The 14,164-nt window shown below is 45.6% G+C and overlaps 3 protein-coding genes and 1 long non-coding RNA gene across 4 annotated transcripts; 3 read left to right on the top strand and 1 right to left on the bottom strand.

The window, feature by feature from the left end:
* Positions 1-5,737: 5,737 nt before the first annotated feature.
* On the bottom strand, positions 5,738-7,232 carry LOC139833076 (uncharacterized). The gene is made up of 3 exons (XR_011748146.1): positions 7,155-7,232; positions 6,439-7,118; positions 5,738-5,899 (listed from the first exon to the last, which is right to left on the bottom strand). It is a non-coding gene; the product is annotated as an uncharacterized lncRNA (long non-coding RNA).
* Positions 7,233-7,876: 644 nt separating this feature from the next.
* LOC127301113 (xyloglucan endotransglucosylase/hydrolase 2) lies at positions 7,877-9,199 on the top strand. Its single transcript, XM_051331330.2, has 3 exons — positions 7,877-8,143; positions 8,233-8,432; positions 8,734-9,199. The coding sequence occupies exons 1-3, from the start codon at positions 7,877-7,879 to the stop codon at positions 9,089-9,091; spliced, it is 825 nt and encodes a 274-aa protein (XP_051187290.1). The 3' UTR covers positions 9,092-9,199.
* Positions 9,200-10,807: 1,608 nt separating this feature from the next.
* Positions 10,808-11,788, top strand: LOC127303868 (uncharacterized). Its single transcript, XM_051334577.1, has one exon. It carries the CDS (start codon positions 10,808-10,810, stop codon positions 11,786-11,788), a length of 981 nt encoding a protein of 326 aa, XP_051190537.1.
* A 72-nt stretch (positions 11,789-11,860) lies between these two features.
* Positions 11,861-12,280, top strand: LOC139833766 (uncharacterized). Its single transcript, XM_071824108.1, has one exon. The coding sequence runs from the start codon at positions 11,861-11,863 to the stop codon at positions 12,278-12,280; it is 420 nt and encodes a 139-aa protein (XP_071680209.1).
* Positions 12,281-14,164: the final 1,884 nt, after the last annotated feature.

The following is a 14,164-nucleotide window of genomic DNA, read 5'->3' as shown; positions in this document are numbered from 1 at the left end:
TTCTTTATTAGATCAGTGCTGATGTTGAGAATGGTTCTAACATATGTTTCTGGGAAGACACTTGGTTTGGAAATGGTACCCTTGCACATCAGTATGCTTCCATTTATAATGTTGTGCGACGCAAAACATTACGACGGCAGAGGTGTTGGCGAATGCCCCTCTGAATATTTTCTTTTGAAAGGTCCACCAATTGCTGGCTTTGATTATATTAGCATGTAGAACTGTACAAGGGGCCTGGGGGGAGGACAGCAAACGCCCACTCCTCCCCTCTAGCCTTTTATCGATAGTTCACGAGGGACAATTGGGTATGTCCAACTATCTGATGAACTAGATAGTTTTCGGTGGAACATCTATGTCAGTGAAACTTTTTCAGTAAAGTAGATATATCTTGATATGATGAATCATGGTCATCATTTTGCAAGAATTTATTTGGAAATGTAAGGAACCACTAAAGACCAAAGTTTCCGCAAAAAACGACAATCTAGCTAAACGTAGCTGGAGTGCAAATATGAAGTGTTGCTTTTGTGATGAGAATCAAACAATAAAACATTTGTATTTCTCTTATCAGTTGTGCTCGTTTATCATCTAGGCTTGTAAATATTCTATATCTGTTTGCTCGTTTACTAGGACAGTTTCAAACACACTGATAATATTATTTTTCAAGAAAACCCAAAAAGGATTTCGTATCGTTTTATTTATATTTCTCTTATCTGTTTTCTTGTTACAACACAGTGATATATATAAAACCCATTCAAGCACATTACCATGTTACCGATGCTCAAAAGGAGAGAACTCGACTCTCGGAGGAGTCTGGAGTCCTCACATTACGCATCACCAAAGAAATGTTACCAAAACTTTCAGGAACCAAGCACAATGAAACTTTATGATTTAGAATTAACTATTTTTGCACATGTAAATAACATTGTCCAAGAACAATTTCCATGTGTAGCATCCAAAGCAGGGTATGAGTTAAAAATGTCATTTATCGAAAAATATGGTTTAAGGCATTTCTTAACAACAACAAAAAATAGTTGAAGACTAGATGGGCCTACACTTTTCATTGGAAAACGACAGTTTCAAATACACTGATATTAGTATATTTTCGAGAACACGCAAAAAGATTGTGTCCTGTTTCATTGGAAAAAAAAATAGACCAATGGTGAGAGGAACCACCATGGTATTTTATTAAGACAGTGGCGATGTTTCATTGAAAAGATAATAGAGCACTTACAAGCCGAGAGGCTGGGTACAACACAGTGATATAGAAAACCCATTCAAGCACATCCATGTTACGGGCGCTCTAAAGGAGAGGACTCCAAGAACCTGGAGTCCTCACGTTACCAAAACTTTCAGGTACCAAGCACAATGAAACTTTATGATTTTAGCATTAACTATTTTTGCACACGTAAATAACATTACCCAAAAGCATTTTCATGTCGAGCATCCAATGTAGGGTCTGAAATATCAGAGGGCACCCATATCAAACTGAGCAAACTCAGGTTTGACGCGCAGAATTTCACATAAACCAATGGCTCGGGCTAAAAGTCCTTGGGTTCCAAATGGTGCATTAAATGTGTATAATGCCCTGCTCCATCTGAAGTCTGAACACACCGTCTCTCAAGAGTACTCCACTCTCCACCAACAAAATTATCTCCGACGCTTCTCATGTGCCTTGGCATTGACAAAAGCCCGACACAAAGGCTTTATAAATTACGAATCCAAATCTCGGCAGAGCATGGAATCGAGGCGATTTGCACAAAAATAACCCTTTTGTCAAACTATAGCACAGACTGACCCTCCGGCGAAACTATTTCACGGATCTAACCCTTTTGTGTGGCGCCCTCCTCACGGGCGCCACACATGCCCATGTGGCGCCCCTGGCCCTGGCGCCACACACCCATCCGACGTGGCCCGTCGACGCTGAGCTGGTTACCCCGATCCGACGTGGCAGCAGGAGTGGCGCCGCTCTCGCCGGCGCCACACTTTGAAAGTGTGGCGCCCGTGGCAAGGGCGCCACACATTCACTTAAGTTTTGGCCGCGCGCGCCCGCCCAGCCCGACCAGTTCTTTCTTTCTCCCTCTCTTCTTCTTCTCTCACAGGGAGGCGCCCGGTTTTCTCTCTCCCCCTCTCTCCTCCCCACCAAATCCACCACCAAATCGTCAGATCTGTCCGTGGAGATCGTTCCCAACTCGTTGCTTGAGGTAATCTCCTCCGTTTCCCCTCTTTTCATCCATTGATTTTGTGTATTTGCTCCAATGTATATGTGAAACCCTAGATGTGGATTTGGTTGATTTGAGGGTGGAGATGGATTTGGTTGGATGTTAGGGTTGTTGAAGTAGAAGAAATGGTAGTGTGCTAGTTTGTATGGGTAGATTATGTTGATTATGGTAACTAATGAACACATGTGTGTATGTGTTCCCATTATGCTAGGGGGATGGAAAGAATTGTTCATGTTCATCATGTGGAGAAGGATGCTTTCTTGAAGGGAAACATAGAGCCGGACCCGGAAGAGGTTGACTTGGTGTTTGACCTTAGCCCTAGCTTTGCGGAGGTGGTAGCACAAGTTAGGGTTGAGTTGAATTGGAATGAGCCAAATGATGGTGTTGAGCTAGAGGGAAGGCATAATGTGGGGTTTGGAATGCACACCCGTTGGAAGATAATGCGTATCAACTCCGAGCAACGTTGGTCCATTTACAAGGAGACGGTGGCCGGGTCACAAGATAAGGCTTTGGAGTTGTTTGCAACCAAGACGGTTGAGGCTCGTATCGAGCTTGACCTTAACCGGCCCTCCTCCCCCGTTCGAGAGAGGACTCCTCCACCCATGAGCCAAGAAGAGGCCACCCAATCTCCCATTGTCCAATCTCCCATTGCCCAACAACCTCCGTTGGATAATGAGTATGATGAGCATGACGATGGTGATGATGGTTTCGAGATGAATTGCAACAATATCGGTGATTTGGATAAATATTGGACGCAAGAGGAGATGGACCACTCCATTCCTTATTCCCGATGCTATGCGTCGGACTCGGATGATGATGGACCCGAAGAGGAGGTTGACGAGGATGGCTTCACGGCTAAGGAAGCCGAAAGAGCCGAGATCTTCAAGAAGGTAACCGGACGGGATATCCGGGTACCATTGTTCCGTGATGTTAGTCTTGCGGATGGAGCCGTGGTTGATGGTGGCAAAAGTTTTCTTCTTGGAGCTAGGCCACAATCCAAGAGAGATGTGGATGGTAGGACGGCTATGATCTCTAAAGGGCTAACGTTTGATACATTCTTGGAATTGAAGATATGGTTGAAGGAGTTCTCCATTAAGCATCATCGCCCTTACATCGTTGTTCACTCGGACTTGAAGAAGCGGTACACGCTAAAATGTGTGGATAAAAGGTGCCCATGGGTTGTCCGTGCACGACCTTTCAAAAAAGGGCCCTCTTGGCACATAACAAGTTGTGTAGCCACTCACATGTGCCGGGGCCCGAGGCTTGATGGCAAGGATGCACAGCCGGACCACCGTCAACTCACATCCGAGTTCATTGCATACAAGCTCTCGGCGGAGATCTCATCACTTCCTATCATGAGCATTAGGTCCGTGCAAGATACGGTCAAATCCACCTTTGCATACGACGTCAAGTACGGGAAGGCATGGAAGGCCAAACAAGCCGCATTCAAGATGTTGTACGGTGATTGGGAGGAAGCATACAACCGTATCCCTAGGTTGTTGTTAGCGATGGCCGCAACTAACCCGGGCATGGTGCATGTGGTGGAGCCTTCCGCAACCAAAATGACTTTGCATGATGGTAAAAGAGTGAGGGTATTTCACCGTGCATTTTGGTCATTCGAGCAATGCACGAGGGCATTCGAACATTGTAGGCCTGTCATAGCCGTGGATGGTACCTTCTTGACCGGTCAGTACAAGGGCACACTATTGGTGGCAATAGCAAGTGATGCGAGCAACCGTTTAGTACCATTGGCTTTTGCATTGGTAGAGATTGAGAACAATGATAACTGGCAATGGTTTTTCCATATATTGAGGACGAGGGTCATACCACCCTCAAAGGAAGTGTGTGTCATCTCCGATCGTCATCAAGGAATTCTCAATGCGGTGGAGGTTGCAATTCCCGGGCATGCTCCCTTGCATCACCGATGGTGCATGAGCCATTTTGGCGAGGCTCTTAGTGTGGCGCCGATGCCACAGGCGCCACAGTAGCATGTGTGGCGCCAGTGGGAAGGGCGCCACACATTGACTTGTGTTAAAACCATGAAAAATCCTACCATATTCCAACAAAACTGCCATCATGTCAAAAGCTATGTCATACACACATCATATCAACAGCCATTTTGTACACACATCATGGACATAACATCATCATACCTAACATCGTAGCACATAGTTTCATACAATTTAAGATAGCATTCAAACAACACGAAGCAACGAACATAGAGTTGACAACACTCGACGATCTAACTATCGGTGTCGGAGCCGGATTCGCCGGTGTGGGGGTAGTGCACACGGCAGGCGGTGTCGTCGAACACCTTCACGATCATCTCGCCGTCCCCCTCGTACAGGAAGGTGAGCTGGCAGCCGGGCTCGAGGTGGAGGTCACGGGCGAACTTGTCCCACCCCGTGTGCAGGTACATCTTGCCCTGCCCGTCGAACAGGACCTCCACGGACCAGCGGCAGAAGTTGCAGCTAGCCTCCCGTAGGCTGCAAGTGCGCCGGCTCGTGGCCGTCGACGAACTCGGCGAACTTGTCCGGTAGCCGCTTGATGCCGAGTGGGTCGTTGTCGATGCGGAGGAGGAACTCGAAGCAGCGTTCCTCATGCGAAGACGAGGAGGATGCAGGTGACGGTGACCGTGGGGCCCTTGCTGCTCCACCGCGGCGGCCCCTTCCCCGGCCCGGGGCGCCAGACCGCGGCGGCCCCTTCCCCGTCCACCGGGACCGGCCATCCTACATGTTTACATTTTTGAACCATATTACGATCCATTCCACTAACAAATATGAGTTACTCCATCACAAATACTAGGCATACATGTGGGTTCATAGACATACATACACATACATACATAGAGTTCATACACATACATGTGAAATTTCATATGTAGATTTCTACAAATCTATGGTTCAAACACATGCATACATGAGGCTACCATCTCCAACACAAACAATACAATATAGAGTGCACAAAAGAAAAAAAAACATGTGTAGGGTTCATGTCCAAATCTAGCCCGATCTATGAAATTAGTGGATGAATGGAGAAGATTTGAAGGAGATTACCTTGACAAATGGATGGGGAACGATCTCCACGGACAGATCTGGTGATTTGGTCGTGGATTTTGTGGGGGGAAAGGGGGGGAGAGAGAGGAACCGCCGGCCACCTTCTGTTCTTCACGGGAAGAAGAGAGGAGAAAGAAGATGGTCGGGCTGGGCGGGCGCGCGCGGCCAAAACTTAAGTGAATGTGTGGCGCCCTTGCCACGGGCGCCACACTTTCAAAGTGTGGCGCCGGCGAGAGCGGCGCCACTCCTGCTGCCACGTCGGATCGGGGTAACCAGCTCAGCGTCGACGGGCCACGTCGGATGGGTGTGTAGCGCCAGGGCCAGGGGCGCCACATGGGCATGTGTGGCGCCCGTGAGGAGGGCGCCACACAAAAGGGTTAGATCCGTGAAATAGTTTCGCTGGAGGGTCAGTCTGTGCTATAGTTTGACAAAAGGGTTATTTTTGTGCAAATCCACTGGAATCGATGCGATCTCTAGGTAACTCCATCTGGTCGCATGTAGAAAAACGGTGAACATTAATTAGCCCATGTGACCTGTATTGCAAGTACGGAAGCTTCACGGTCTTCAACACAAACACCATGAACAACTGTATTTGGTTGGATGCAGGGTCAGCCAGCCCCATACCTGTACGGATCTACTCTATTAGCAACCAAGTAACAAAGACACTGGATTTACATAAAATTGTATGAAATGCTTAAACTGTGAAAAAAACTAGTGAAAGGTATGCAGTTTTTCTTCTATAAACTGAAGAAAAAATGACTGAATGCGATGATCACTAATCAAGTTTTAGATGCACTTACCTGGTGGAGTTTGATGCAACTGCAGGGGTATCATGTGTTCCAACTTGATCAAGACCTACCAACAAGGTGTCTCTTACTTCATTATAATCACCCTTTCGGCTCTCGCAAAGTCATGAGGAGACGACAACGATGCACTTGGCCATTCGGTTCTCTTTCTCTTTCATTCGGTTCTCTTTCTCGAGGCTCTATCTAGATATGGTGTCTTAACCTACAAGCGTTTGGAAGGAAAGAAACGACGCAGGTTTTACTGTATATGCTACAGTCCATGCTGTTTCTCATGCTGCATTGGACGACGTTAGGATCTGGTGCCTGGCCATGGCAAGTTTCTCATGCTGATAGTCGTTGGTTCTGATATTTCCTTACCTTTGTAATATTTGTACTTGGTCGGTCTATTTCTCCTGCTTATAGTATTTGGTAGTGCTCCTCCATTCCTTCTGAAGAAAACTAGCTAATACCTGGATCGGAAAAAATGTAAACAAGATCTGTAAGAAAAATTGAGTCTGTATGAGAATTATATCCGTTCAAATAATGCAATAACAATTTAGAGACAAATCGGATATAAATGCTTTATAATATTGAATGGTCAAGATATTTCTGATACTGTGAAGAACTTCATATCTAGATCAAACAAGCGGTGGTATGACTTCCAGTGAACATGTGTACATATCAGATCTGGCTGACTTTGTCTTCAAAATTCATGCTGAGACCAGGGCATGAATCTGCCTAGTGCATGTTTACAAATTCTGAGAGCTTACAGGTTAATTACAACCATGTCATGGACGAAAGTGCACACAAGTCACAACAGTCAAATCAGAAACATCTATGTAACAAAATTCCAGCGGATTTTTCCTTTGTGTGCAGGACCTCGATATCTGCAGCTGACTTGCCACCCTTTTGACTTCCAGTATGATTTGCCCATGGAGGAACATCATCACTTGTGTAGTTGCATTAGTTAATACTGTAGGTTTTAAACTGAATATCATTCTAAGAAAATCGTTACATCAACCAACCTAGTTGACCAAACAAGCTTTTTTCATGCACTCCTTTCAAAGATTTTTCTATAAACACCTAACTGTTGCACAATCTCATGAATGCGACATCTTTGTCAGGATCCATCGAACAAGCAGTTCGAAGTCTGACACTGGACAAATCTGACAAATCTGACAGCAACTATATGCTGAGGAGTTGGAACTTGGAACTGCAGCAGACGATGCCCAACTGTGTGACTGAGTGCTGAAGTAAATAAAAATGATCACCGACTTTGCGCTTTCAGTTCCCTATAGATCTAATGACAAGAGGGCTTGGAAAACAAGATGCCTAACGACTCGAGACATGTATTTGATTAGGTTGAGCCCATTTAGTGATTCAATACTACGTAAGACTGCACCACCACATGAAGCCCCACCCGAACCCATCCATAGGAGTGTACCATAAATCTTCAACTTGCTGGAGATCCAACTTAAGTCGGCCAGTGCCAGAAGCCATGTTAGGGCGGCTCACAGATTGGTGCTGTGATAGATTCCTCAACAATTAGTCAACTTAACTTGGTAATTGCCCAATAAGATTTAACAGAAGCCCACTACCACCAAATTTTGTATGCTCCCTTGGCCAGACGAATCTCTCCAGTTCTTACATCTTCCGAGAATAACTATTACTATGTTCATCTTGCTTAGACAGTTAAGACTTGGACAAACTAATCTCCCCTACAGGGACCTGTGTCTATATAAGCCCACCCATACCATCAACAAGAAGCACACTCACACTGCACTTAGTGATCACTCTCTTAACACCAGCACAAGCCATGGGCCAGGCTAGGGCTTACCTCCTAGCCTCCCTAGCGGCGTTCTACCTCATCACCTTAGCCACCCCACAGGTCACCGCCTACATCACAGATGAACTTGAGACCATGTGGGGCAGCTCCAGAGTTGTCGACGACAGTATCGCTCTGAGCCTCAACCGCGGGATGACCTCCGCATTCCGCTCGAAAAAAACCTATCTCTTCGGGAGGATTGACATTGATATCAAGCTCGTTCCCGGGAACTCAGCCGGCACCGTGACCACATTTTATGTAAGTTCCCAAACAATTGACGGATTAACCTTCATGTCTCAGTGAATTCTTTAGACTAACCGTTATCTTGCATTGCAATCTGGGAATAGACGATGACAGAGGGATCATGGAATTTCCATAATGAGATCGACATTGAATTCTTGGGGAACTCCAGCGGTGACCCCTACACCATGCACACCAACCTGTACGCCAGAGGGAAAGGCAGCAGGGAGAAGGGGTACCGGCTTCCGTTTGATCCCACCCAGGACTTCCACACCTACAGCATCATTTGGAGTCAGCAATCCATCCAGTGAGCATCACTCCTTGTAGATATAAACTCCATTGCGGCTCATATTTTATTTTCACACGTATTAAATCAAGTTTAAAAAAGATTTTGCGTCATGTAATTCTTTTTATTCAGCCTTGTTAATTAATTTTATTAGCAAATGACGTGGTAACTAATTTATTGGCAGAAGTTAAATCAATTCTTAGATCAAAAAAGGTTCATATATCAGTGAAAGCGCACCTTAATTTGCTCAACCTACTACGCCGTATTTGCAAGATCTAAGCCTATACATATAGTAGCTAATATGGATATTGCTGTGTTGCAGAATCCTTGCTGATAACAAGCTGCTCCGGCATATCAAGAACAAGGAGAGTACTGGTGGTGCCCCCTATCCAAACTTTCAACCAATGAGGGTGTACTGCACCATCTGGGATGCCGACGACTGGGCGACGCAGGGCGGGCGGGTCAAGACCGACTGGTCACTAGCGCCATTCACAGCGTACTTCCGGAACTTCAAGGCCACCTCCTGCTCTCCAAACCAGGGCTCCAAGATGTGCGGCCAGGAGCTGGACGACGCGCAGAAACAGCAAGTGCAGGAGGTGGATGCCAACAGCAAGATCTATGATTACTGCGCTGACCCAAAGAGGAGGATTGGGTCCACCGAGGAGTGTAAGTCACAGTAGAAGTGATTCAGCTATATCAGATACACAGGGTGAGAGATGTACTGGATGATTTTGTCCATTCTTTTGGAATATGAACAGTTCATTATTAGAAACCAAATAATGTATCTTTTTCTATAAGAAACAGCACGGCTGGATCCAAAGGCCCTACCATAATAAGAGCATAAAATCCCATAAATTCACATGTTGGGTGCACAGCTAATGCAATATATGCAAGCTTAAAGTTTTTCTTGGCTGTACCTTTTATTCCCTTCAATTTTGTATAATAACTCTCTTGTACACTAGTAACTTAAACTCAAAAATCAATAAAAAAACATATACAGTAGTCCTACTGTTATCCATAAAAAAGGCTAGTCAAAAAAACCATGATAATTGAATGGAGGTAATATGAAATCTAACATGTTGTGTTCGAGCAACTTATGTACAGTACCATGATTACTGGAGTACCTTATGAACATAGGTAACCAGTAAGCTCAATGTCAAGAAGTGATGCTCCCTGGATGGATTCATTAACTTGGTAAAACCTTTCGTCCGAATGAATTCATTAACTACAAAATCATGATACGCATCATTATTTTGAAGGCATTCATCCTCAATTCATCCAGCATTCTTCACGCATCACCTATGGAACATTCATTCATGTATAACTCAATGAAAAAAATTATCCATAGGATGATATGTAATTAATTACCAAAACCACTTACATTTTGTAAGCCAAAACCACTGATTGTGGCTGTTGTATTTAAAACTTGTGGTTTTTTCCTCTTTTTTTAACAAAGTTGCATGGTCATGCTGCTTCTGGATAAAACAATCACCTACTTGCATGGGCTCCAGAACAGAACATGTCCGTCCTATCAGCCGGTCCAGCTTCTGCACATGTAATACATGCATTTTGCATCATAAATTTAACAGGTAAATATGTTGGTTTTCAGTTATTATTCATCCATGTTGTGTATGTTTTATGGAAAAATTGTGTTTTGTTGTAAATATATAGCGGATGACCGCTGGATTGATGTTAGATGGAAAAGGAGAAACAGTTAGAGCTTTCCTAGACTTAGTAGAAATATGACAAAAATAAGTTGTAATTTATGCAAAGATAAAACAGCATCCAGAGCGGCGAAGGCATACTTGGCCCATGGTCACCACCCAGGCACATGTGGCCTCCCTTTTTACACTATATATATATATATATATATCTCCCCGAGCAGATACACTCAAAATTACAAGGGATTTCAGGATGGCGGGGGAACAAAGGAGCCCTTCCTTTGACGGGAGGGGTTGTTTCCGCTATTTCCGCCATACCATCTGTGGGAATTTCACGTGCAACTATTCAATTCCCACAGCAGTCAGGGGGGTCTCAGATTTCAAAATGTAATGTTACTTTAGACAATTCACAAACTTAAAAATGTGTGTGTACCAATTATCAACGTTATGAGCATGCATTAAAATATATCTAGCATTGTCCAGGGACTTACTTTGAGGCCCTCAAAGACATTGACACATGCATCAGATTTTTTTTTAAGGTTAAACAGTGGAACTCCGCCTATGTTGTCTCAACATAGCCGGTCCCAAGCCCGGGTAAAGGAGGAGGGTTGTGATAGGCGTGGCGAGCCAAGGTGAAAAACCCAGCCAGTCTTATAGAGATGAAACCCAAAGGAACCTCGTTGGGGCGTAACCCTCTTAGCGACGCGCCACATCGGAACCCGGGTGTGGTGTCAAATGGGCAAGGGCCAGGCCATCACCCCCTTGGTGGCGCCGTATCTTGATCTGGATACGGTGATAAGTGAGCAAGGGTCGGGTCGCCGCATCCTTAGTGGCGCGCTGCACCGACGCCCCGGTGTAGTGAAAAATGAGCAAGGGTCTCCACATTTGACTCGACGAGTGCAGAGGGTAAGGAAGTTAGCCGAGCCTAGGAGGATACGCTTAGGTAGTTGGAACGTAGGGTCCCTGACGGGTAAGTTACGGGAGTTAGTTGATACGGCGGTGAGGAACCGTGTTGATGTCCTATGTGTCCAAGAGACCAAATGGAAGGGACAGAAGGCGAAGGAGGTGGAGGATACCAGTTTCAAGTTGTGGTACACGGGGACAACTTCAAACAAAAATGGAGTAGGCATCTTGGTAAATAAGAGCCTCAGGGATGGAGTTGTGGACGTCAAGAGGCAAGGGGACCGAATGATCCTTGTCAAGCTGGTTGTTAGGGGCTTAGTCCTCAATGTTATCAGCGCGTATGCCCCACAAGTAGGCCACAATGAGAGCACCAAGAGAGAGTTCTGGGAAGGCCTGGAGGACTTGGTTAGGAGGGTACCTATTGGTGAGAAGCTCTTCATAGGAGGAGACCTCAATGGCCATGTGGGTACATCTAACACAAGTTTTGAAAGGGTGCATGGGGGCTTTGGCTATGGCACCAGGAACCAAGAAGGAGAAGACGTCCTGAGCTTCGCTCTAGCCTATGACATGGTCGTAGCTAACACCCTCATTAGAAAGAGAGAAACCCATCTAGTGACGTCCAGTAGTGGTCTACACTCTAGCAGAGAAGACAGATGCGTCTACATTGATTGTAAGGCGATACCTGGAGAGAGTGTTGTCCCTCAACATAAGATGGTGGTTGCTGACTTTCGCTTTAGGATCCGTGTCCAGCGGGGTAAGCGTGTCAAAGTCGCTAGAACGAAGTGGTGGAAGCTCAAGGGTGAGGCATCCTAGGCTTTCAGGGAGAGGGTTATTAAGGAGGGCCCTTGGGAGGAAGGAGGCGATGCAAACATGATGTGGACGAGTATGGCGACCTGCTTGCGGAAGGTCGTTGTAGAGGAGTTTGGGGTGACTAAGGGGAGTAGAAGGGAAGCTAAGGATACCTGGTGGTGGAACGATGAGGTCCAGAAGGTTATTAGGGAGAAGGACTGTTTCAAATGCCTATATCTGGACATGGAGAAGTACAAGGTGACGAAGAAGGATGCAAAGCAGGCGGTGAGTGAAGCAAGGGGTCGGGCGTATGAGGACCTCTACCAACGTTTAAACATGAAGGAAGGCGAAAGGGACATCTATAAGATGACCAAGTTTAGGGAGAGGAAGACGAGGGATGTCAACGCAGTCAAATGCATCAAGGACAGAGAGGATCAGCTTCTTGTGAAGGATGAGGCGAGGAGTACTTTGACAACCTTTACAATGGAGAGGTTGAGAGCTCTACCATTGAGCTAGACGACTCCTTTGATGATACCAACATGTGCTTTGTGCGACGTATCCAGGAGTCTGAGGTTAAGGAGGCGTTAAGGAGGATGAAAGGAGGCAAGGCGATGGGTCCTGATGGTATCCCCATCGAGGCGTGGAGAGGCCTTGGAGACATAGCGATAGTATGGCTAACTAAGCTTTTCAACCTCATTTTTCGGTCAAACAAGATGCCCGAAGAATGGAGGCGGAGTATTTTAGTACCAATCTTCAAGAACAAGGGGGATGTTCAAAATTGTACTAATTACTGTGGAATCAAGCTGATGAGCCATACTATGAAGCTATGGGAGAGAGTCATTGAGCACCGCTTAAGAAGGTTGACAAGCGTGACCAAAAACCAATTTGGTTTCATGCCTGGGAGGTCTACCATGGAAGCCATCTTCTTGGTCAAGATACAGGGAGCAAAAGAAGGACCTTCATATGGTGTTCATTGATTTGGAGAAGGCCTATGATAAGATACCTCGGAATGTCATGTGGTGGGCCTTGGAGAAACACAAAGTCCCAATAAAGTACATTACCCTCATCAAGGATATGTATGATAATGTTGTGACAAGTGTTCGAACAAGTGATGGCGACACCGATGACTTTCCAATTAGAATAGGGCTACACCAAGGGTTAGCTTTGAGCCCTTATCTTTTTGATTTGGTGATGGATGAGGTCACAAGGGATATACAAGGAGATATTCCATGGTGTATGCTCTTTGCCGATGATGTGGTGCTAGTCGATGATAGCCGAACGGGGGTTAATAGAAAGTTAGAGTTGTGGAGGCGAACTCTAGAATCGAAAGGTTTTAGGCTTAGTAGAACTGAACTGAATACATGAGGTGCAATTTCAGTTCTACTAGGCAAGAGGAGGGAGAGGTTAGCCTTGATGGGCAGGTGGTACCGGAGAGAGACACTTTTCGATATTTGGGGTCCATGTTGCAGAAGGATGGCGATATCGATGAAGATGTGGGCCACCGAATCAAGGCTGGTTGGATGAAGTGGCGCCAAGCTTCTAGCGTACTCTGTGACAAGAGAGTGCCACAAAAGCTAAAAGGCAGGTTTTATAGGAAAGCTATCCGACCTGCGATGTTGTATGGCGCGGAGTGTTGGCCAACGAAGAGACGACATATCCAAAGTTTGGTGTAGCAGAGATGCACATGTTGAGATGGATATGTGGCCACACAAGAAAGGATCGGGTACGGAATGACGTTATACGGGAAATAGTTGGGGTAGCACCGATTGAAGAGAAGCTGGTCCAACATCGTCTCACATGGTTTGGACATATCCAACGGAGGCCTCCGGAAGCGCCAGTGCATAGCGGACGGATAAAGCGTGCTGAGAATGTTAAGAGGGGTCGTGGTAGACCAAACTTGACATGGGAGGAGTCCGTTAAGAGAGACCTGAAGGTTTGGAATATCGACAAAGATTTAGCCATGGACAGGGGTGCGTGGAAGTTAGCTATCCACGTTCCGGAACCATGACTTGGCTTCGAGATCTTGTGGGTTTCAACTCTAGCTTACCCCAACTTGTTTGGGACTGAAAGGCTTGGTGGTTGTTGTTGTTGTTGAAGGTTAAACAGTGGGAAAAATCCCCACTGCGATTTTTATTATTTAATAAAAGCAACAGTAACAGTATAATACAGAGCCATTATACCAGAAGTATAAGGCAAGAAGGAAGAAGGAAACAAAAACAAAAGAAGACTACAGTTCTACACTTGGTTTTGGATCCATTCATTGAAAGCTTCTCCAAACTTTTTCTTTATCCTCTACTGTATCATTCTAAGCTCATTCCAGCTTTGAAAGGTTGGCAATTGGTTCTTGAAGATTTTGTTATTTCTGACAATCCATATCCCCCAAGCTGCTGCAATAATAAT

The sequence above is a fragment of the Lolium perenne genome, chromosome 7 (genome assembly GCF_019359855.2).
Source record: "Lolium perenne isolate Kyuss_39 chromosome 7, Kyuss_2.0, whole genome shotgun sequence".
NCBI classification, from domain to species: domain Eukaryota; kingdom Viridiplantae; phylum Streptophyta; class Magnoliopsida; order Poales; family Poaceae; genus Lolium; species Lolium perenne.
The sequence above is the reverse complement of the archived record's forward strand: the minus strand, read 5'-3'. Positions and strand labels throughout refer to the sequence as shown.